Source organism: Catharus ustulatus, chromosome 6 (assembly GCF_009819885.2).
Source record: "Catharus ustulatus isolate bCatUst1 chromosome 6, bCatUst1.pri.v2, whole genome shotgun sequence".
NCBI classification, from domain to species: domain Eukaryota; kingdom Metazoa; phylum Chordata; class Aves; order Passeriformes; family Turdidae; genus Catharus; species Catharus ustulatus.
Genome location: NC_046226.1, coordinates 40,326,412 through 40,349,503, shown reverse-complemented (window position 1 = coordinate 40,349,503; position 23,092 = coordinate 40,326,412). Strand labels below are relative to the sequence as shown.

The 23,092-nt window shown below is 38.2% G+C and overlaps 1 protein-coding gene across 1 annotated transcript; it reads left to right on the top strand.

Moving 5' to 3' along the window:
* The first annotated feature begins 220 nt into the window (after positions 1-220).
* Positions 221-21,131, top strand: SPI1 (Spi-1 proto-oncogene). Its single transcript, XM_033063882.2, has 5 exons — positions 221-645; positions 6,644-6,737; positions 13,996-14,183; positions 17,937-18,084; positions 18,764-21,131. Exons 1-5 carry the CDS (start codon positions 601-603, stop codon positions 19,078-19,080), a joined length of 792 nt encoding a protein of 263 aa, XP_032919773.1. The 5' UTR covers positions 221-600; the 3' UTR covers positions 19,081-21,131.
* The last annotated feature ends 1,961 nt before the right edge of the window (positions 21,132-23,092 follow it).

Here is a 23,092-nt window from a genome sequence, read left to right as displayed (position 1 = left end):
GTGCCACTGCTGTGGCCTCACAGAAGCTGTCAGGACCATGTCTTTATGATAGACGCTTAAACAGGAGGGCAGCGCCATGGTTATGGTTCATGCACAGTGGGAAGCACACAGGGTGCTGCAGCCACACACTCGTTTGTTGATAGCAGGCCCAGGCTCTGGGCTGCTGATTATACAGCAGAGCACCTGTCCATGGCTGGGGCAGACTTCCTGCTGCAGCGCCACAGCTCCCTGAAATGAGATTTATGCAAACTGGCTGAAGTGTGATGTCACAGCACGCTGATAGACCCAAGGGCTATCTGCCTTCTACAGACATTTGATAAAATCAGGAACTTCGCATACAACAACTCAGGAAAGAAGTTCACCTCAGAACCTACTGGGGCAAACCATGAAAACTTGCTAAAGTCCTCCTATCCTGAGATCCACCATTGCTAAGGGACTTCACAGAGTCCCTTTTTTCCTTTCTTTTTTTTTTAATATTCCTTTTTTAAAATTTTTTTCTTTCCCCCTCCTTTTTTTTTTTTTAAATATGATTTTTTGCAAGTCAGTTATTCTGGATGTTTGAAAACTGAATTAAGAAAAATTCACTCAGAATTTGGCTGAATGTTGCAAGCTTGCAAGATGGAAGGATTTCCCCTTATTCCCCCTGTGAGTATATGGATTTATTTGTAATATGGACCATTGGGCTCAGAAGCAAAGGACAAAGTAAACCAGGTTTTGTTATTTACAAATATTTCTGTCTTGTTCTGTATTTGTAATGCCAGGAAGTTTGGCTTAGGTCAATATATAAAACTAGTGACAACACTGCAATGAAAGGGAAATTAACATTTCCTCCCCAAACTTGTATCTGATTTTGATCTCCATTTGTTTTCATAGATTAGACGTTTGGTATTTTTGTACAGGACGTTTATAGCAAGTCAGTAAATCTCTTTTCTTCAGTGCCACCTACGTGATATAAAAGCCGTCTTTCTTCAGATTGTAATTCTTAATCATCTGAAGGCTCTGACATAGTTATGTATTTGAATGTCTACTAATCTGTGAGAGAAGAGTTGTTGAATGTTGATTTACATATTGCAGATTTTAGGACTCTGTGTGTCCTTTGCAAGGGTGGCATTTTAGTTTTTAACTCAATCTTTTCTTGAACTAAATTCTCTTGAATTCACTGACTATGAAAAAGCAATTGGCGAATGGGGGAAAAAACCTATGGTCCTTATTTGGGTCCTTCAGTGTTTTCTCCGAGATATAAATTTTTCTGTGTGCTTATGGGACAGGTCTATCCTTTCATTAACTCTGAAGCATGTTGCACTGCTGTAATTTATCGTATGATGAGTTAAAAAATTATTTATGAAGAAAATAATGTCGCTAACCTGTTGTTCAGAAACCAGCCTTAATGGGAAATCTCTCAGCAGAATGGGTACAAGAGGCCTTAATTAGATTTCAGTAAGTTTGTAGAAGCTGAAGAGGTGTCAGATAAGGTGGTTCACTTGGCTTTTTATGTGGTGGATGGCTTACAGTAATTGCAATACATGTGTCAGAGAACAGAAAGAGACAATGCAGATCCAAGGGCTTTTTAACAAAAACTGGTATCAACTTTTGGTGTTGCCTTGTCCCATTTAAGGAAGACTAAAGACATTTCTTATCTTCCATCCAGAAAGATGGCCCTTTGAATTCCTCTCGTGTTCAGAATTCATGATGACTGAAAGTATCTATCTTATTTTTCGGGGAGACCCTTTATTTCTGCAGTTTATCTTCACTGCCCCTGAAATCAGCTATCTACCCAAAGGGTGAGAAGACCCTAAAAATATTTTATTTTTATCTTAAATACAAAGACTTTCCCAATGGGTCTGCTGTAAGTGCAACAGAATAGAAATCAGAATAGAAACCAAGAAAATAAAAATGTATATAGAGATTTCTCAGTATGTTACTTGTTGGGCTTTAAAAATATAAAATTAAAAAGAAAAACACACCTTGTCCTTATCCTCCCCTGAAAACGGCATCTCCATTCAAAAAAATTTTCTGTCCATTCCTTTACTCATAGCCAAGTTTTCTGTCTTTTTCCTAGCGTTGAATTCCAGGGCATATGTTGAATAAATTGAGTGAAAATCTAACACAGTTTGGCCCATATTCTAATTTGTGTTGCATTTAATATTCTGTCTGAACTGTGTTCAGATGAGTGATACAACTGGCAGTGAAAATACAATTGCATCTTACTGAAGCACTTAACAAGGCAATTGGATTTTTATTTTTGTGATTAAACTGAAGAAAAATCAATAATTTCATGGTTTTGTACTTTCCTTTAAGTGCACTTTGAGCCAGAGCCTTGCATGTCTGTGTCTCCTGGGACTTTTTCAGCGGGGAGACATGAGCCTGTTTCTAGGCAGGGGTTGCAGCAACACTTCCCTCCCTCACCCCTCCCCATTCAGTTGAGGGTGGGTCAGTAACTGCTTTCTCTTGCCTGTGCTAGGAAATTCTTATCCTTCAGCTGAAAAACACTGTTTAAATGCTTTGGGAGTACTGCATCTTCCTGTGAAGATTAGGAATTTTGTGGGGAAAAAATTCTGCAGACTGGGTCTGTGTCTTTCAATGTATGACAGAAATCAGTCGTGTTATGGGTCAAAAAATTATTAAGTCAAGCACCTTTGCCTGAAGAGGGTTCCAGTTATATATGAATACTTAAGTAGCCACCTGTAGAAATCACAGCTTTGAATGAAGTATTTTTGCATGAGAGCAAAAATGCCCCACAGAAGTACTCTGTTCCACATAACTGCATTGTCAACACGGTCCAGTGAGGCTGGCCCAATGAGTAATCATGCTAATATTTTTACTCATCTTTTCTAAAATAGTTATACTGTAACTTTTTTCCAAGGAAATACAGTTAATCTTGGCCTTAAAGCTTGTCTCAGCAGCACATCACTGGAAATTGTCTGAAATATTTTTGAATCACATGCCAGTGAATAGTTATATCAAGATAATAAAAATATCAGCATTTAGTGATTTTACAATTTCCTGGAATCATCTGACAAAGTCTTGGGGAGTAACAAGATTTTCAGACTGCTATTCAGTTGAGTCCAATGTGTCTCTCTTAACCAATGCCAACTGAGCTTTTCCTGACTGGTTTTGTGGCTTTTCCCTTAAGTTTCAGGGCAAAGATGCAAGACTGAGGCCACTCTTCATTTATCAAAGTCTGTGACAGAAAGTATTGTTTGTTGACCTCTCACTGGAGGGTAGGATACTGTCTTAGATAGTGTACTGCCCCTCATGGCATGCATGAAAGGAGATACCAACTTTAGACCACAACTATGGGATCCTAACAAAGCTTTCAATCACTCTTTTACGTGGAAACAACCGATAGAACAAATGGCCATTGACATGAGTTTAATATTAAACATGAGCTATTCTTTGCTTTTTGTCAGGAGTCACAAAACAGTTCAGTGTCATGGAAGTGCTGTCAGTAAGATGTTGAAATGGGTGTGGGTGGGGAGGTTCCAGAGAAGGACAGGGCAAGTGCACATCTCTCTAATTAGAGAAAACATTTCTAAAGAAACTTTTCTTAAAAAAACAAACCAATAAAACAACAAAACAACCCCCCAAAAAACAGGAAGCAATTAAGAACAGGTTATTGGAAATAGCCTCTCTAACAAATAGAGGGAAATATCCCCCCTTCCCATAGGATAATTAGAATACATGCTGTTCTATGTCCTTTAACCACCATTAGATTAAGTTTATGATAAGTATATAAGATTTAATGTACATCTTGCAGTTATACATATGTTAGTTACTGTGCCCTTGAGGATCAGACACCAAGATAGAAAGCAGTGGCATTAAAAGTCCTTTGTGAGGATGGACTGGTCAAGTTGCATGAGTTAACAAGGATACACATGTTTTATCAAAAGAATCACTGGACAGGAAACAGATCCAAGGACAAAAACTCCAAGAATCCATAATAAAGAGATTTTAAGTCCCAGGCTTTCAAACCAGAGTTCACAGTACCCCAATGCCCTATGTAAAAACATTTTTAGATGTTGAGTATCTGCAACTCACTCTGCAGTCAGTCAAGATCTGTAAATATATAGGGAATCACTGTTTTAAGAGTCTATTTAACACACCTCCCTTTAGCTCTGGTCATTGAATATGCATCTGTAAAAGTAGCTTTTGAATGGTAAAATACTTCATTCTCAGCTGCCAAACTGTGATACACTATTGCCTGTTAAGGTATATTGGTCTGAAGTGGAGAAGTTTGGAAACTGAGAAAAGACAACAAAGGAAAAGCACGATTAGGAAAAGCCAAATATTCTTTTCCATGCCTAAAATATATATTGTTTATCTACTTTTGGACTGATGCTTGGCCTCCCTGCCAAGCTATACTTCTTTAAAGATATGAGTGATAGATGCTTTGTTTTATTAGTGCAAATTTTAGTAAATTAAGCCCACGTTGACAGGATACTGTTTTCTTTCAAAATTAGTTTACTTTTGGCTAAATAGTTATCAGTGTTAAAAACTTCAATGCATTTAGGTATTAACTTCTTAATAATTTCTATCAGTTTCTAGTATTTTAGTTTAGAGAAGAAACAGATTTTTCTGTTTTATGACTTTTTTACCTCCTTTTGCTCAACTACTGTGATATGCATTTTCCGTTCAGATGTTGACATTTCCCCTTTCACAGAGCACAAATGCTTTCCTTTGAATTACAGTAATTTATAATACTAATTATAAATTTAGTTTTTAATTTATAGAACATGAAGGCATAAGTTTATGTATTTGACATGAAGCATATATTTAGGGAAAGGAAATGAAGGAGTGGGATGAATTAATTTGCAAAGATAATGAAAAGGAGAAATTCCATTCAGAACTTTATCCTAAAGAAAGCAAAATGCAGGCTGATTACTTTTTCTTGTCAGAAATCAGAGTACACCAAAGGTTGAAGGAATGAAGATGAGTAAATACATATAATCAGAGAGAAAACACTAAGAAAATAGTAAAAAAACCAGAAACATTGAGAAAATGCATGCTGTACTGCCTTCTTTGACCACCCCCGTGAAATCTGGAAAATAGGTTATACTTCCCATTATATCTCTGTGTGAATAAAGGGCAATCATTTTGTAATCACATAGATTTGGAAAGGGAGACTGGGCCTACAGTACAGCTCTGGAGACCAAAGTAGAGTCCTGCCACTGGTATTCCTGCTGTGGATACAATTAAATGATGACTTGTCCCTTTCCCTTAGGTAGCCTTCCTTGTGGGTTAGCATCTTCTCAAGATTTCCCCAAAGCAATTATCCACCACTACCAGTTATATTTGGAGCTTGTAGCCAGGTGATGGATTTTCTCCTGAGGCTTTAGATATTCCATGTATCTGACTCCCAGCTAGTGTGTGTGCTGAAAATCATGAAGGTTTAGACAATCTTACCCAGTGCATTTTAAGGATACACTAATACTGCATATGGCTCCTACTAAGGATTTACCAACTTCCGAATTTCTGAAAGTGTTTTGTTGGGGTTTTTCTCTAACATCTTAATCCTCAGAAAGGGACAATCTTTAAATCCCCAAATTCTAACAGAATTAACCAAAGGAGTTAACTTGAAGAATTGAAAAAAACAGGGAAAAAGGTCTTTTTCTTTAGCTAGCTGCTTATCTACCATCTCCATCTGGATTTTAGTGGCAGCTGCTACCTTAAGTTCCATGTCTCAAGCAGTCTAGAGGAGTAAGAAAAAGAGAAGCTCTCCTGTACTTCTGTCATGCTGTCACCATGGCATAAACTTTAAAAATGCAGATGTTACAAAAATGTGACAGGTTCATGGAGGGAGAGAAAGGATTTGGGACATACAGATAGGCATATGAAATGTAAGCACAAGAAACACACCCATCATGTAAGTTATTATGGTGTTTTAAATATTTGTCCTTCCAAGTTAGTTATGATGGAGTCATTAATAGAATTAAAATGTTTCTATTAACACCGACAAATACTAGAAATCATTTCCTTTCCAAAAAAAGGCAACATGGTGGTTGAGTCCTCATTTGCTATTGACAGCACAAGAATGTGTTTGGATTGGAAGGAAATACTGTAACAAAATTAACTGGACTAAGGTTTAACAAAACCCCTTGACAGACACTGTCTTCTCTAACTCTTCCTTCTGGAAATAAAGAAGAAGGAACATTAAGTGAAGCAAAAAAATTGTGCCCAACTAATAACAAACCACTTTTATTGCAGCAATGTAAGACCTTAATCAGTATTCACATTGGAATACTGGGCCTGAGGAGGAAGAGAAGTGGGCAAATTACCCTATGTCACCTGTTTTAAGAGGATAGAGAGGACTTCAATTCTACAGCTAAGGATCCAGCAGGTCATAACTTACTATTTGCTCCACATTTGGACTTTTAGGTCTTCACCGTGTGTATCTAAAAGCCCTGTGCAGTTGATTTGAACCAGCAGTCAGAGGCCACCTTGGACAGTAACTGAGGAAGAAAATGTGTTTATGCCCTCTGTCAGTGTTATTACCCTCCAGCTGATTCAATAATAACTTGAAATCTCCCCTTTCTTTCCCTAAGCAATATGAAATGGGTTGGCATCAGCCCTGCACTAACTATATGAATAATTTGGAAAGATTTGTGTAAACTTACTGTTCTAAAAATTTTTCTTCTTTTTACAGCCCTCTGAAGATATGGTACCCTATGAGTCAGACCTCTACCGACAGCCCCATGACTATTACCAGTATCTCAACAGTGATGGAGAGAGTCATGGTGGTAAGTCAAAAAAATATCTCCATGGAGCATAAAGTTACCACAAGAAATGGATTTAGGACATACAAGAAAATGACAAATTTGTTGCTGTGATCTATAATGTATAAGAACATATTTTTAAATCAGGAACAAAAAGTATTTTATTAATAATATAATATTATATTATTTGTTCCAACGCAACAACTGCAACATGGTTTCTCTGAAAGAGCATTTCAAAAAGCACTCTATGATGCAAGGAGTTTCCAGGAAAGTGGGACCTCATGATCTCTATCCTTCATTATCTCTACTGTCTTTTTATCTTCCTCTGCAGATCAAAAGCATTCAGCTTGCTTCTCAACTTTTTGAGAACATGGATTTGCAACACTGTATTCCTCTTCTTGTGTTCTCATGTCCAATTCCCATTTCACTTAGGTCCTAGATAATGTATTTGTGCTTTTATTTCAATTAGGTTTCTTTGTTATTTAGCCTTTTTCAACTCCATATATTTTTCTCTTTCTTTTGATCTCTATTGCATGCTGCCACACCTAACTTTAACTTTCACTCTTCCTCCAGTACACCCAAGTACTTCCTCTCTCCAAATCTTTGTAAAACTTCCTTGTACCTGTTTGTATGTAAACATAACTCAATGCAAAAATGTTGTATGATTATTTTTCACTTCAATTTATGTATGTGCTTTCGAAGCTTTGGTGTCTATATTTTAATGTTGTCTGGGCACTGGACTCTAAATCAATGCAGAGGCGAGAGTCTTGTTTTGTGAATTTTGTCTGCTGTGCAATACAATGGTCCAGCAACACCACCCTGGAAATACCAGAGTCAATATTGACTCAGGAAGGAAAAGCACCGTTCTGCTGTATTACTGGTGGCAGTCCCTGCAGATCCTGGAGTTTCCCTGAAAGATTCCCACTGACCCATTGCTGTTAAAATTTAAGGTCTGAGCTAATCATAGCACAGCACTGTTTTGTCTGTGGCAACGGAAGCTATCTCAAAGAGCAGTGAGTTACTGGGTAAGATCACTCAGCATTTAGCTAAAAGAGATTCCTACCTAAATTTGTTCTCTATGTTTCATTCAGGAAACACCTATGATATTCTTAACACCTGAAGACAAAGAATGAATTCAGTTTTTATAAGTTATCTCATGGCATCTGTCAAGTCTCATTAATCAAACCCAGCAAATTCCACGTGGAAATTCAGGGTTTTTACATTATACCCCCTACCTGTTTGCACACTCATAAAACAGGATAACATTGATTATCTCAGAAGGCAATTGGGACAATTAAACAATAAATATAAAAGATGCCATGTAGGAAAAAGAACTGGGAAATAACTTTTCTGTCATTAAGTCTAAGCTACCTCAAGCAAAAATATCCCTTTATCTGTCATAATTTTATCACCCCATCTGGTTTACTGCCCATTTTTCTATTGAAAGGCTGTTCCTAAGCTATATTTCTCAGAACACTAACATGATTTTACTCCTCGTAATGAACACAACAAAAACTGGATAGTGACGTATATGGGTTAAAGCCTAAGCAGTACATAAACAGAATTTTAAACAGAAATTTGTCTAAAGTTGTGCTATGCTTGTCCTAAAGAACCCAAAAATATATTTTTAACTCCTACAGTAAGTGCTTATGGAAGAGGCAACCTAAACTCAGCCTGCAAATTTCAATCAAATTTTTATTTATGAAAGCACCTGTAATGTAGTCGGCTATGTATAAATATCTGTGCCCTGTGCTGTCCTAAATTGCTCACAGTCCAAAAGAGCAATGAACAACCAAAAAACACAGATGGAGACTAAAACCCACAAATTATTCTAGTTTCTTTCTTTCCAATAAACATCGAAAAACCCAACTTTGGCTTTCATTTTGTTTACGTGACTGAAGTATAGGGTCTTGAGAAGAGCCTTACAGAAGAGGAGGAAAAGGATGCCACAAAGTATATTTAGAAATATGTACTAAGTGTTCAGACCAAAGTGGATAAAGGCACAATGATTGAAAAATTGAAGGAGAAAGGAATAAAAAGGTGCTGCAGTGACAGCAGTGAAAGAGACAAGAACCTGGTTAGACAGGAGGATAAAAAGAAGAAATAAGAACAGAATTGTGAGAGAGGCTTTCAGCTTGGGGTTCAGTGAGATCGCTGACAATACATAAAAATACTTTTGCAGGTCTATTCAGTAGCACTGTGCACCTTGATACCACCAGTTAGTGCAAATAGATGTCACTAGACAGAATAATACTTCTGATTATGCTGACAAGGGACTGTTAAAGAAATAGGAAAATTTCCTGAGGTGTCAGACTACCTCTCTCACTGCTAGAAAATTAACTTTGTGAAAGGGAGATGGCAATGTCTTAATCTGTTGATTTGTCCTACATGCATTACTCTCCTTTTCCCTCAAATATAGTACTGAAGGAAACCCTTACTCCATATGTTCACAAATGGTAGTAAAGTCCACCAAAAAATCTGTAGATCTGTGCCACTAGTGAGTAACATGTAGGAAATAATTTCCATAAGTGAACACTAAAATTAACAGGCAAAACCACAACATGGTATGTTCACCACCACAAGCCTTGTGTATGATTATTTTCTGTACTGCAGTGTGACTATGTTTTAAATACTGCAATAAGCACAGAGGCACAGTCATGCAGGACAGAAGCTGTTTTGGGTGATCCTGTATTAGTCCATCACCCTACTCTGAGCTTGTAAGTCTGTAACACAGCATATTTTGTAACACCAATGCAATCTTAGTAATTACAACATTCCACTGCAGCTTTGTCTCTGTGTTATTACCAAACATTATAGGTTTAGTAAAAATTGCTCTTTGCATGAAGCTGAGTGCTGCCCCTTGTTCGCTTCATTGCTAGCCTCATGGAACTTACTAGATTTCATGATCTGGGATTTTATTTTTGTCACACATCCTGGAGTAACATGACCAATTAGGAATCCCAGCTTTGATTTCATTAGCACACATAGAAGTGGAGGAAAGTCCAAACATGTGAACCTTAGTCTTAAATGCTGTATGAAAATGATAAAGAATTCCAAACTTCATTAAAAAAATCCCCTCCCTTCAAAGCTATTCTTATGATTTGATGGGGCCTGACCCATAGGCTTTTGAACATTTGGCATAATTAAAGTCACAAAGTTTGTGAAGTGAGAGCTAACAAGAGTCTAACATTGTTTTAGATAAGACTGATGCTCTGCCCAGTGCCATGACACTCTTCTCAAAAGTGATTCTGTAGTGTCTGATCAAGACATTGAGTTTCCAGTGTCCTTCAATATTTTTCTTATTTTCTCTATGGGTTCTTTCTTTGACTTGTTTTTTCAGATGTGCAAAATACAGTGGGAACTTGTAAGCTACGCTTGTGGGGCTCTGAAAGAAACCCACTCCTAGTTCATGTGTTGGAAAATCAGCCCAGGCCAGAGCAGAACCTCCCAGAGGCCTTGGCCAGAGCTGCCAGCACATGGCCACAGCTGTCCCCAGCCTGGGCAGAGCTCAGTGCTGACAGAGCTGTCACGTTTCCGGTTCAATAGCTGGCTCATGAATTTCTGCTCTGTTTTGCACTGCGTCATGCAGATTTAGCCCATTGCTCCACACTTATTATAAATATCTTCCTTGAGCATGTTTCACATTCTGCCTGCTGGTTCTACCGTTATTCATCTATTAAAAGAGGCACAAAGCAATTTACAGCCATGAGAAGGTGCATGAAAAAGTTCAGTCAGGTTTTCTCACTTGTGGAGTGAGACTCTACCTCCATGGTGAATATTAACATGATGCCTTTAAGTCACCTATTGCTTCCCAACAGGCTAACATCCTCTCTGACATGGGAGGGAGTTCAGAATTCATGATTGTCCTTCCTCTAACCTTTCACTACATACAAGACCAAAACAAACATGATCTCCATGTCTTGTAAGAGAGAATTTTTTTCACATCCTCTTTCACTTCACATGAAATTTCTCATAATGACTCCATTTGTAGGTATAGCTTGGCTTTTAATGACATTTTCCTTTACCCAAAGAACAGACACTTTCCATTTCTAGAATTTTTATCTCCTTTTTTCTTCCTTCCACTCTCATGTTTTAGAGAAAAGAACAAAATTGCTATGTGTAACTGACATAACACTAACAAAAAGCATAGAAGTAAAGAGTTTCTGGTAACTCAAATATCTGCAGACACAGATATTTAAATTTTTCTCTTTATTTTGATGTTCAATAACTTGACCAGGATGGTTAACTACAGAAGGGCTTGTGGAGACAGATTTGTAATTTCTCTTCTAATGTTACTAAACCAATATTGTTTTTCCTAAGCATTACTGGGAAATTATAGATATTTTAGAAAGAATAAGGACCTTACTGCCTATCACAACTTGAATATTTGGATATAGGTTTCTGTTGAAGTAATTTCTGACATAGACTTTTTTTGTAGTGTAATACTATTATGTCATTACTTTAAATCCTATATACTGTGCCAATAGTATTATTTTATTACTTTATTTTTACAGCAGCATCTAATTCCATCAAAAAGGAATGTAGTAATTTATATGATAATTACTGATTAGTTATTATCATGAATATGCATAAATAATGTTCCATAGGTTAATTAATCTCCCCAGGGAAAAGTTAGAACAGTTCTGGAGCAATAGTAACCTTGTCATAGGCTAAAAAGAAGAGGTATCTCAAAGTACAAAAATATTACTGCTGATAAAAAAAAACATTTAAAAAAAATCAAAAGTAGACCACCTAGAGGGTGCACAGGTACTCATGGCTATGCATGTTGGAAATGTTCTTTGCTCTCTCTGGGCCATCATATTTGCTGCTAGTAAGACATTCCACATCTGAAGACCTGCCACTGACAGCCTCAGAGACTTTTTCTGGGCTTTGTCATCCTCCCAATTATGCACTGATCTCATTTGCTGTTGTAGATTATCAATGACAAGACATCTTTGGGAATATACATTGCCCTCTGACAGAGCACTTTCCACACAGCAAGCAGAGCCAGATCACTTTAAGGAACAAGAGTTCAGATTATTCCTGTGATGTATTCTTAACAATTTAATATGCAGGGATGCCCATGGTATATTGGACCTCAATGGTTGGCTCCACTTAGAGAAATCTGCAGTAATTTAAGCCAGAGAAAACATGAGTTAGTGTGGCCCAGCCTTCCAACTAAATGGAAAGTTTCACACTGAAAGTGCTCGAAGCTTCCTACCAGTACACAGCTTCAGGTAAATTATGGATTTCAACTCGCACACTCTGCTGTTTCCAGGATTGAAGCAGACGTGGATGTAAAAACACCTGGGTCCTTTGCACCCCTAAACCTCACTTTTTTACCCTAGAAACTGAAATTTTTCTCCTGAACTACAACATGAAGAAGTGCATTGTAATTATCCATACCTAGCCCATAGAAAGTGCCACACAACAAAGAAATGGCAAAGTAATGCAGCGGCTCCCTGGATGCTTTTATAAGTACATTTCCACCCCTTTCACATGCAATGACGAGGTTTATTCATGAATCAGAAAAGAGGAAAGGACAAAAAAATAAGTCATAAACGTTGTGATAAAACTTCCAAATACATTTCAAAATAAATTTCTGAGGGCCTGAGCACAAAGGCAGCTGAAAGAGCTTACGGCTTCTCAGGTGCAACTGTGCTTGGCATAAACAGATCACTGAGTTCACCTTAAAGGAAGCCACATTCAAAGTCAGTCCCCTGGATTTCAAATCCTCAGTGTGATTACATTTAGCTGTTTGAAACATAAATGGGGAGGGATGAGGAGATAGGAGATGAGAAAAAGAACTAATTTGATATTTAAGATAAATATTCATAGCACATTAGTATAAAGACAATGTTGTGCACGATGACATTATATTGCAGAACAAGATAATTGTTCCTTTAGAAATTTATAGAGGAACGTGTTCAGTTCTGTCCACTGTGTTATTGAAAGGATGTCAACAGCTGGGAGGGAGCTTGGAGAAGTGTACAAGTGCAAATAGAGGCGTGAATATACTGATTTACACTGAAAGACTGAAAGCTGAAGCTAGGTTAAGTGATAATTTGAAATAGATTGTAAGAGTACATGACAGCAACCTAAAAACATGTGAAGGGCGGGACAGAAATGATTTTTAATAATTTAAGAAGGGAAGAGAACATGGAATAGTAAGATACAGATTAGAACTCTTACATAGAATATCATGAAGAAATTTCAGCCATGCATAAAATGATGCAGAAAAAGGTGAACCCTGGAAGATTAGTTCCATGCTCAGACATTGTCTTGATACAGATTTTAAAAACAGTTTGCACACAAATATATGCAAAATTATGTACGCAGCTATTGCATATGATATATCATAATAGAATTCGCAATACTTTACATTTCTCATAGAAAATTGAATTAGCAATACTTCATATTTCTCACAGAAAATTTAAAATTTTGAGCAGCAAATATGACATTCTATAAACTTGGAGGCGTATGTTGAACTTAAAAAGCCAAAAATCTAAAACTGAGAATGATATGGAATTCAAAGATAAATGAATCAGGAAATATGATAGTGGTTATTTAAGTACTGCTTCATATTTTTGAAAAAAGTCCAAACTATCACAGAAATTTCAAATATACTAAAGAGATAAAAAAGATAAAGAGTCCGAATTAGAATGTAGCCTTCCTGTATAGAGTGTACACCAGATTTCCAATGTGTTTATCCTTTTATTCTTCAGTATTGGTACTTAAAAATGTATGAAAAGCAACACAGCAGGAACTATCTAGATAAGTGCCTTTTCTGCAGCATTCCTGAAATTTTGCTAGCACAGTAAAATAAAGACTAAAGATAGCTGCAGAATAATCTTCCCATTTTTTCCACCTCCTCATTTCCATGCCATGAGGAAGAGTGTAAAAAGAATAAGACAGTATGTAAATCAGTAGAATTTGTTGCCTCAAGAATGACAATGTTTTGAAACTTGTTACGGTCTCTTCTTGAGAAAAGTGCCAGCATTAACATCTTGTGTTAAATTATCATTGAAATCCATCCCACTATCTAAGAGTATTGTCCTACTTAAAGTGGCCTAAGTAATACTTCCCAGTCACAGGAATTTATGAGATTAGGAAAAGAAACTTTACAGGGATCTATACAGATTGTCAGCACAGAGAGAGATCAACAGGAGTGGTTTGGAGAGGGCAGAAATGGCAGTGACAGGAGTAAGAATCAATGAAAGCCAGGTAAATGCCATGTTTTTTAATCTTGCAATGACAGACAATCTAATTTTACTTTCTTCAGATCATTATTGGGAGTATCATCCACACCACATGCACAGTGAATTTGAGACCTTTGGAGACAACCATTTCACAGAACTGCAGAGTGTGCAGCCTCCCCAGCTGCAGCAGCTCTACAGGCACATGGAGATCGAGCAAATGCATGTCTTGGATTCTGCAATCCCAACCACACACATCGGGCTCAACCACCAGGTATGGCTACCAGCCCCTGCTCAGAATCCCACATGATAAATAATGCTAAAGACAATAGTACATTAGGGAATGCACACTATTAAGTGAAAGAGATTGCTGAAATTAGTTACTTAGGTTCTTAGGGTGTGTGAAGATCTTAATTCTCAAGAAAAACTTATTTAAAATATCTTGTTACCTGGATAATGAGAAATCATGCTCCCCATGCCCTCTAAAAAGAGAACTGCATTTTGCAGAGGTGCTTGGAATTTCAAATTTTTGTTTCATTTGGAATGAAAATCAACTGGTCTGCAATTCTGCAGATGAGCTGGACCTGAGAAGCTTTGTATCATCATAGTAAGGGTACCCATGACTATTAAGAAGCAATTCCGAGCTTTGAAGTAGTAGTAAAGTTTTAAATATTTCCAAGGAACCCTGACGGTTTTATATGACTCGTATGAGAAATGCTAACAAAGACAAGTCACTGGCAATTCTACCACAGGCTGAGGAGACCCTACTTGTGCTTCTGCCTGGGAGTAAAGAAGTCACAAGCCAAAGCACATTGTCTTGTCTTTGCTCAGGTTTTGCATTAAGCCAGACATTTCCCTGTAAAAATAAAAAGATGTTCCACTATGCAGTAGTCACCAAAGCACCAGTGAATTCTCACTGGAGCTGTAAGTATAAGGTGTTCCATCACACTGCAAAGATACTAAGCACAGCAGGTGTGGAAATCACTCTTGATCCTGCAAGAATATGCCCAAAGTCATTACTGTGAGCAGTAAGAAAGCTGGGAGATCTTGTGCTAAAGAGTTTCCCAATGTACATGAAATAAATACAGTCCTAAATACAAGACAGAGTAGAGCTGAAGGTGGAGAAAAGAGCATTTGCTGATGACACTGCTGCATATAACAGTACCCTTGCTGAAACTTTGTGAGAAAAACCACATGCATGGGCTTATCATTTTGGGTTTCTCTGCTCAAAGCAAACTGAAATTGTATGCTAACACTGTATTAATCAAAAAGAAAGAAGAGAAAAAATAGAATAAGTTAACATTGACAACAGGAAACTGCAAGCCATCAAAAAATCAGGAATAGAATATAAGATGTAGATACTAACAAAGAATTAGGAACAGAAAGTTACAAATATAAAAAATGCATCATGGAACAGCAGTCTGTGGGAAGCTTCAAGTTGTTTCAGTTGCTCATTGCAACTGCTAATACCTAATGACCAGCCATTACCCCTGGCCAGGGGCAAAGGATGAAAATGAGCCCCTTCAGGGATGTCTTTGGAAACACAACCAAAAAACTAGAGAGGGCACTTCTGCTTATCCCTGTTCATACTACTCAGCTATGGTCCTTTGTTTCAGTATGAAAGGCAGGAACTAATTTTGTTGCAACTTTTGATAAAGAGCACTGTGATCTCCCTGCCCCACACCCTAGCAAGCTGCAGATGTTAGTATGCAGAATTCACCACCACCCTCCTTTTCCTTACCAGCAGGGGATCTTTGGCTTTTTACTTTACTTTACTTTTATTCCTAGAATAGCTCATGCAAATAGTCCTTGGCATGCTCTGAAGTTCAGCTTCTGGTGTTTCTCAGTCACAGGCAAAGAAAGAGAAGCAGGAAGCAAGTTTTAAACCTCCTCTAAATTTGCTATGCTTGTCCTGCAATATCAGAGTTATTGTTTGCAATAAAGGAAGAGTATGCAAAGATATTTCTTTAATTTTCTGTTGATATCGCATTAGTTTGTGAAATCAAATTTGAAGTTCAACCTGTTCATGAACAAGATTTGTTCGAAAAGTTTTGTTAGCCCGCCAACAGGGGCCTCAGAAATATTAAAATGAGAAAAAAAATATTTATTCTGAAGGGAGAATGAAAGAGATGGTTGGAAAGCTGTGAGAAGAACTTTAAAAAGAAGAAAATCACATGTGGGTGCCACAGGCCCTGAGAAAACATCAGAATATGGAAAGTAGTGGTTTCTTAAGTTTTCTCTCTCCAGAACTGTGTTAGTAATCTGGCTCTTTATGGCACACAGGGCAGTACTCTGACTCTGTCCCAAAACTGTGTGACACTGCATTGTCCTTGCTGGGTTTCAGGTGCAGAGGAAGTATGAGCACAGATACAGCAGTCAGGGAAAGTGGGGGCAGCGTGGGGAAAGCTTCCTCAACACCCCAGGCTGGCCTCTGCAGCTACCCTTGCTTGGAAGACACCGTGTCCCCTCCCAGTGTCCCACCGCAGCCCCAGAGCAGCAGTTCCTTTCTCCCACACAACCTCCCAAAAAACTCCAGGTTTCCACAGCCTTTTTCTCCACAGGGACACCCCTGTAGGACACTGTCCCACCTTCTGATCCCCTTCCCCCACGGCACAGTGTCTCCCTTCCTTCCTGCCCTGGGGCTGCAGCTTTCTTAACTGTAAGACGCTGAAGGTGACTGTGGCCAGGCTGAAGTTTCGCTCCTGGGCACTGGCAGGAAGCTTACACGCACTCTTGCCCAACGCTGCCCTTCCTGCAGCCCCTCTGCCAGCTCATCAACTGCCAGCTGCTGGGCCCCACCAGCCTGGGCACAGCCTTATTGGCACATTTTAAGGTGGTGCAAAACTCATCCGAAAAGCAGCACTCGGCCAAGCCCAGCACGGGGTGAGTGGTGTCACTCATGAACACCCACTGCCCACTTCAGTGTCTGAGGGCCCCTGGGGAGGGCACCAGGCTCAAATCATCCTTTCCTGGTGAAGGAGAAGAGCAGTACAAAAGGTGCTCACTTTCAAGAACTATCATCTGTCCCATTCCATGAAAGCTATATAAGATATGCTGCTGGGTTTGGGGGATGTTGGTTGGGTTTTTTTAATGTAGGGACTGGGTTCTTATTCCCTGCACCTCAGACTAACCTGTTTCACATTATTAAATAAGAAGATGCAATAATTTGTGGCAATTGGTCATGTTTCGTAGCAAACCAGACCACAACTGAGAATTTACAGAGCTGAGGTATATTCCACACTTATTCCACACCTCTATATAAGGGCAAGAGAATTTAACACAAAAACTGGCTTGCTAGCTTTGCAGATGAAAAATTCCCCACTAATGGGGAATTTTCAGAGAGCTATTTGGGAAAAGAGAATATGGGCTGATATGATATATCCTTTATCTTGTCGTTAAGGCTACTCCTCTCCTCATGGGGGAAGTTTAAGAGAGCAAGCTGACAGACTGATGTAATCCCATCTCCAGATTTGGATATTGTCCCATAGGGTATCAGTGCTGTCAGGAAGTACTATGCCTGAGAAAGGAAGAGGACAACAGAGCCAAAGCCAGCCATGATAGGGCAGAACTGTTCATCTCTTTGGATTTAGCTCCAGATGGTCTGTGTTGGGAAAAAAGTTGTTCTGAAGAGCAGGTTCACCCTGGGGATAGACAACCAGGATCAGAAAGTTATTAGGAGAAAGCAAGCTCCGGGGAGATATGGGGGAAGAGAGGCAGTGTTGCTTGCATAGGGTATCAGATATGAGAAAGTTCTGACATTCACAGCATTATTCATTCTTCCCTCTTGTAAAGGTGCATCTTGTACATGTGTAAGTGCTGACTGTTATCTGAAAGTGTTTCTTAACATGATGGCATTTATTATAAATGTCAACAACTAAGTCACTCAATATTACACTAGACATTTTCCAATACCTCTTACTTTCTCCCCTCTTTTCTCTGTGCCTCTCTTCATTACATTTCTTTTTTTAATCTTGATGCCCTGCTCTGTATCACTGCCTTCTCCCTCTACTACTCTGTTCTCCAAAAGGTGTCCTATTTGCCCCGGATGTACTTCTCTCCACCTCAGCCCAGCTCTGACGAGGAGGACATAGAGAGGCAGAGCCCCCCCTTGGAGGTATCGGATGGGGAGAATGATGGTGTGGACCCTGGGCCTGGAATTATGCATGGAGAAACAGGTCAGTGAAAACAGAAGGATTTTGTCAAGCTATGAACTGAGCAGCTGTTATATTACCACGATGATAATAAAATTGTAGAACTGCTGTGCTAGTATTTTATGCCACTGCCAAAGCTTTTCTTTCCTTGACTCCTTGCATCCCCCATCCTCTGAATCTTTCACAATGGTAACTATCTCAAACCTCATTTCTTAATATATTCCCCTGCCTCCTTCGGCTTTGTCTATTCAGGCTTCCTGAATGGAAATGGCTTTTGCCGTTTCTATTCCAGTTTCTATTAACAGCCAGGAAAACCAAGACAAGAAAATCAAGGAAGAACCAATTAAAAAAAATACTTATCTCTCTTTGCTCAGTACCTGAGAGTCATGTTCTGTATAACCTGCCAAAATTAGGTTTAGGTTAGTTTTGAATTAACAACGTTTTTCAATTAGCTTCAAATTAGCAAATTAATTTCAGAAGTTTAGCGTTTGGAATTACTTATTCTTTGCATTTTTCTTCTTGGTACATCAACCCACATTCTGTCCCCACAGTGTTACATTGTCTGCTGTTATAAATTCTGCAAACTGAAGAAGTTATGCATCTCCCAAGCTAGCTGAAATACTCAGATACTTTCTGCTGTTTCACCAGGAACTACACACAAATGCTAATGCTCCACTGGCTTTCTTCTTTGACTCTCACACAGGCAGCAAGAAAAAGATACGTCTGTATCAGTTCCTTCTGGACCTTCTTCGCAACGGGGACATGAAGGACAGCATTTGGTGGGTGGACAAGGAGAAAGGTACCTTCCAGTTCTCCTCCAAACACAAAGAAGCATTGGCACACCGCTGGGGCATCCAGAAAGGCAACCGCAAGAAAATGACCTACCAGAAGATGGCACGGGCTTTGAGAAACTATGGCAAGACAGGGGAGGTCAAGAAAGTTAAGAAGAAGCTGACCTACCAGTTTAGTGGAGAGGTGATGGGAAGGGGGGCCACTGATAGGAAACATTATCCTCACTGAGGCCATGGGACCCTGAGCAAGAAAAATATTGAGAGCTCCTGGCTGGATACCAGCAGAGGAGATGGACGCATCTTTCTCTTTGCTTCCTGTGCCCCCTTCTCTGCCTTTAAACAGCCTTTATCATCAGATGTTTCTGGTACGAATTCCCTTCTTCAGCATCTGAGAATCCTAATCATGACAGAATTTTTTGCTTCCATCCTCCAAGTTGGACAGAGTTGGGAAATTTAAACAATGTATAAATATATTGTTGTCAGGAAAGATTTTTTTTTTTTTTGATTGTAACTAAAGTATACAGCCGATGAAGTTTTGCCTCCAGAGGTGGTGCTGTGTCACTCACAGTGACACTGCGTTAGCTTCCAGCTTTTAAACTAGCATTAATACAGGCTCTGCCGCAGCTCTCAGAGCTAGAGAGAAGTTTGCAGATCTTGGAATGATACCCGTTCTTTTAAATGGTAATAACATGTACATATTTAATAAAATTAGATATAATGAAGTTTTGATCTTTGCATAATAAATGATTACTTCACAAACAAATGTCACATTCAGTCATGCATATACAGCTCCTGTGTGGTGTCTGAAAAAAGGGTGCACTGGGTTGTAGGGCCTTATCCATCTGTAGCTACTTTTTAATTTACCTAGAAACGTCATCAATGGTGTCAGACTCAGTAACAAAGGTAAGAGGTGAAATACATTACTGTGAAAGAGACTACAGTACTGAAGGAAATTTAAAAATACATATATGTATATATTTCTCACTATTTTTTCCTGTGCAAAAACCCTGCCAGTTGAACATTTTCTGGTCATGTATACCAAGAATTGCATTTATACCCCCATCCTGTTTAGAACATAACAATGAACCATATTCTTCTATTGTTTTACTTATTTTCCTGCTCCTGTTCTTTTGTCCTTCTTTCCCCCACAGTGATACCTTGATCCTAGCTTATGAATCTTTCTTGGAAATAAGTTGTGTTTAATCATGTCTTTGCAGAATTCCTGTACAAAAGAGTTTCAAGATTTTAACTGTGGATTTTAATCCCTACTGTAAAACAATTAACAGTAACTAATAATAACTGCACTGTATAGATAACACTCAAAATGCAAAATAAATGATAATTCAATGTCTGAGACACCATGGTAGATTTACCCAGTACATCTAAACACAGAAATTAAATCAAAATTCACGCAACAGTAAGAAAATTAGCATTTTAAGTTTTAACATTAACATATCTCAACTGTTTCAATCACTCAAAAGTCAGGAAATATGATCATGAATTTCCCAAAATAGATGAGGTGAAATGAGGCAGAACGAGAATGAAGAGAAGGGGTTTTTTCAACAATATTGAAATGCAGTACAGTATGCCAAATATCACTAAATAACTCAAAATTTTTCAGAGCTTGCTCCTCACTGAAACCAGAAATAGTTGAAAGTGATGAGCTTCTTACAGACCTGAGTTCTCAAAATTAAATCTAAACACAGCCACACTGAGCATTAACAATCTCACTGTGGAAGTGAAAAGTCTGGTGACATCACAGCCTACAGTGTCTCTTTGGAGCCAAACAAGAAAAAAGCTCCTGGTTAAAAAAGTACTACTTCCCAATTCTTATTCCCAGTTCATGAACATGGTAAATACATCAGACAGTACCAAAAATTAGCAGTTATCTTTCATGCTTCTAAAGATCTTGTAGTTCAGCTTTTAGTTACTGTGCTTTGAGGATCATGTGAAATATTTTTCATTCACTTAGGGTTAGGATAAATCAAATTAAGAAGAGTTTTTTCTAAAATTGTACTGGAAGGATTTTCTTCCTATAGGAAATAATGTAATACTCACTAAATTGGACTTGGATAATTCCATCTGCATCTGCACTGAAGTTTCAGGATGGAAGCTGAAGATGTTGAAGGCAGCTCTCAGAAGACTAGAACACCCAACACTGACACAATTTAATTTCTTCCTGCTGAGCTAGAAACTCAGGACTTCTGTGCTTGGTACTGATGAGGACTCTCCACTTCTGGCCTGGAATTAAAAAGAGATTAAAGACATTTGCACTCATCAGACTTGCAGACTTGTTATTCAAGAAAACTAGAGTAATAATTCTTCTCTTCGTAAAAATATCTTTATCACAAGCACAGCTTCAAAAGCAGAACTGATCCTTCTCTGACACTGTAATTTGGAGGAGAAGGATCATTTTCTCTTGCAGGAAAACTATGATAACTGAAAAGAGCCAACTGGTGGGTTAATTGTGGAGATGCTTAGGATATCGAAAAACTCATTTCAAGCTTACCAAAAAGCTTTCTAAGATCTATGGCACCTATTTTTCCATTTCCCTAGCAAGTCTTGCATAAAATCCAATTAGATGCTGGAGAAATAATACAAAATTAAAATAAGCATTCAAACAGAAACAAGAAGAACCTTTAAATGAGCTATTTGAGCACTGTGTATTACTATAAAATGTTAATTTAGACCAACTACTTATACTTGCATTAAAGAATTTGCATTTTACACTGGTTTTGACCACAAGAAACATGGAAATCAAAGAGTCTGAGAAAATTATTTGGGGTGGACAGTATTATTGATAAATAAAATATTTTTAAAGTATTATTGAATATACTTTAACAAGAAAGTTTAAAATTTTATCTCCAAAGCTGAAAACTTTTTCTCTTCCTCTTGTTAATGCTTTGAAATACTGTTTCTAAAAATATTCATTCCCCATCTGTTTCTGGTTAGGTTTTTCATCTGTGGCATAAAGAGTGAATAATCATGTGTTGCAGCTGTGAAGGAGACCGAATGATGATTCTTCTCTGCCAGAGCTCTGTTTGTCTGCCACACAATCCAACTGCTGGGGACACTGGGCTGTCTGAGCAAGCTGAATTATCACCATTCAGCTGCACAGGCAAGCAGAAGCTCCTCAGCTATTTTAGACAAAAATACCAAAATGAATATGACTAAATCACAGGTTCTGCAAAATCACAGAGGAGCAAGCATTCCATTTTCTCTGAAGATGAGCAAGTACTAGACAGGAAGACGTGATTGAAAAAGGTCAGGGAGGGCCATTATTTGGAGAGATGACCCATGATTAGCACAAGTCCATTGGAACATTTTGCAGCCCAGTGCCATTACAGATCATCAATCCTCTTTCAAAGCAAGTATTTGTACTATAGTTGGATATTCAACTCCTATTTGGCCCTTTGCAGCCTACTTTAAAAATCAGCTTTATTAGCTTCTGAGTGGCTCCTAATCAATTCTTGTGGAAAGATTATTCAGGAAACTATCAGTGGGCTAAATTCAAAATACTGAACTGCACCTACAATATATTAGACTCCCTCTAGCTGTACATAGGAGGCATCAACGGTAGAAAAATTGCACTGATTATACTGATAATCTGCTGAAAATAATACACAGCAGTAGTGTGCATTTTTAAATTCTACTCAAAGAGAGTTTTAGACATTTCTAGACATAAGCTACTTACCTGCATGAAACAGGCTGCAGTTAAAGGTGCTATTATTTATTTTTGTCTGAAAACCCCATTTATTGAATCCTCCAAACTTCCTGAAAAATGTATACACACACATCTCAATATATCTGCTGGAGGTTTTTCATCTCCCCCTTAAAGAAATTTTATCTCTATACCCTCATTTTAAGATTCATATACTGACAGAGTCTTACAATCTGTGTGTCTTCACTTTTGATTACAACAGGGCTTAGGGTCTGTACCTTGCCAGGTTTCTTTTCCTCTGTAAGCCTTTTGCCTTAGTTTATTTTTCTATTTGTATCACTTAATCTCTTTGCCTTGCTTCCATTTCTTTCTATTTTTTTAACTCCCTCATTCAAATCTCCACACAACAAAATTCACTTCATAATCATCAAACTCAATTCAAACTACACTGCCAGCTTCATAACTAGTACATATATCACATGACAGTTCAATTCCATCTATTTATACTGTTGTTCGAAATTTCCCTTGTGCTCTAGCTGCACACTGTAAATTCATAGCAAAGACTTTATTACTGATGACA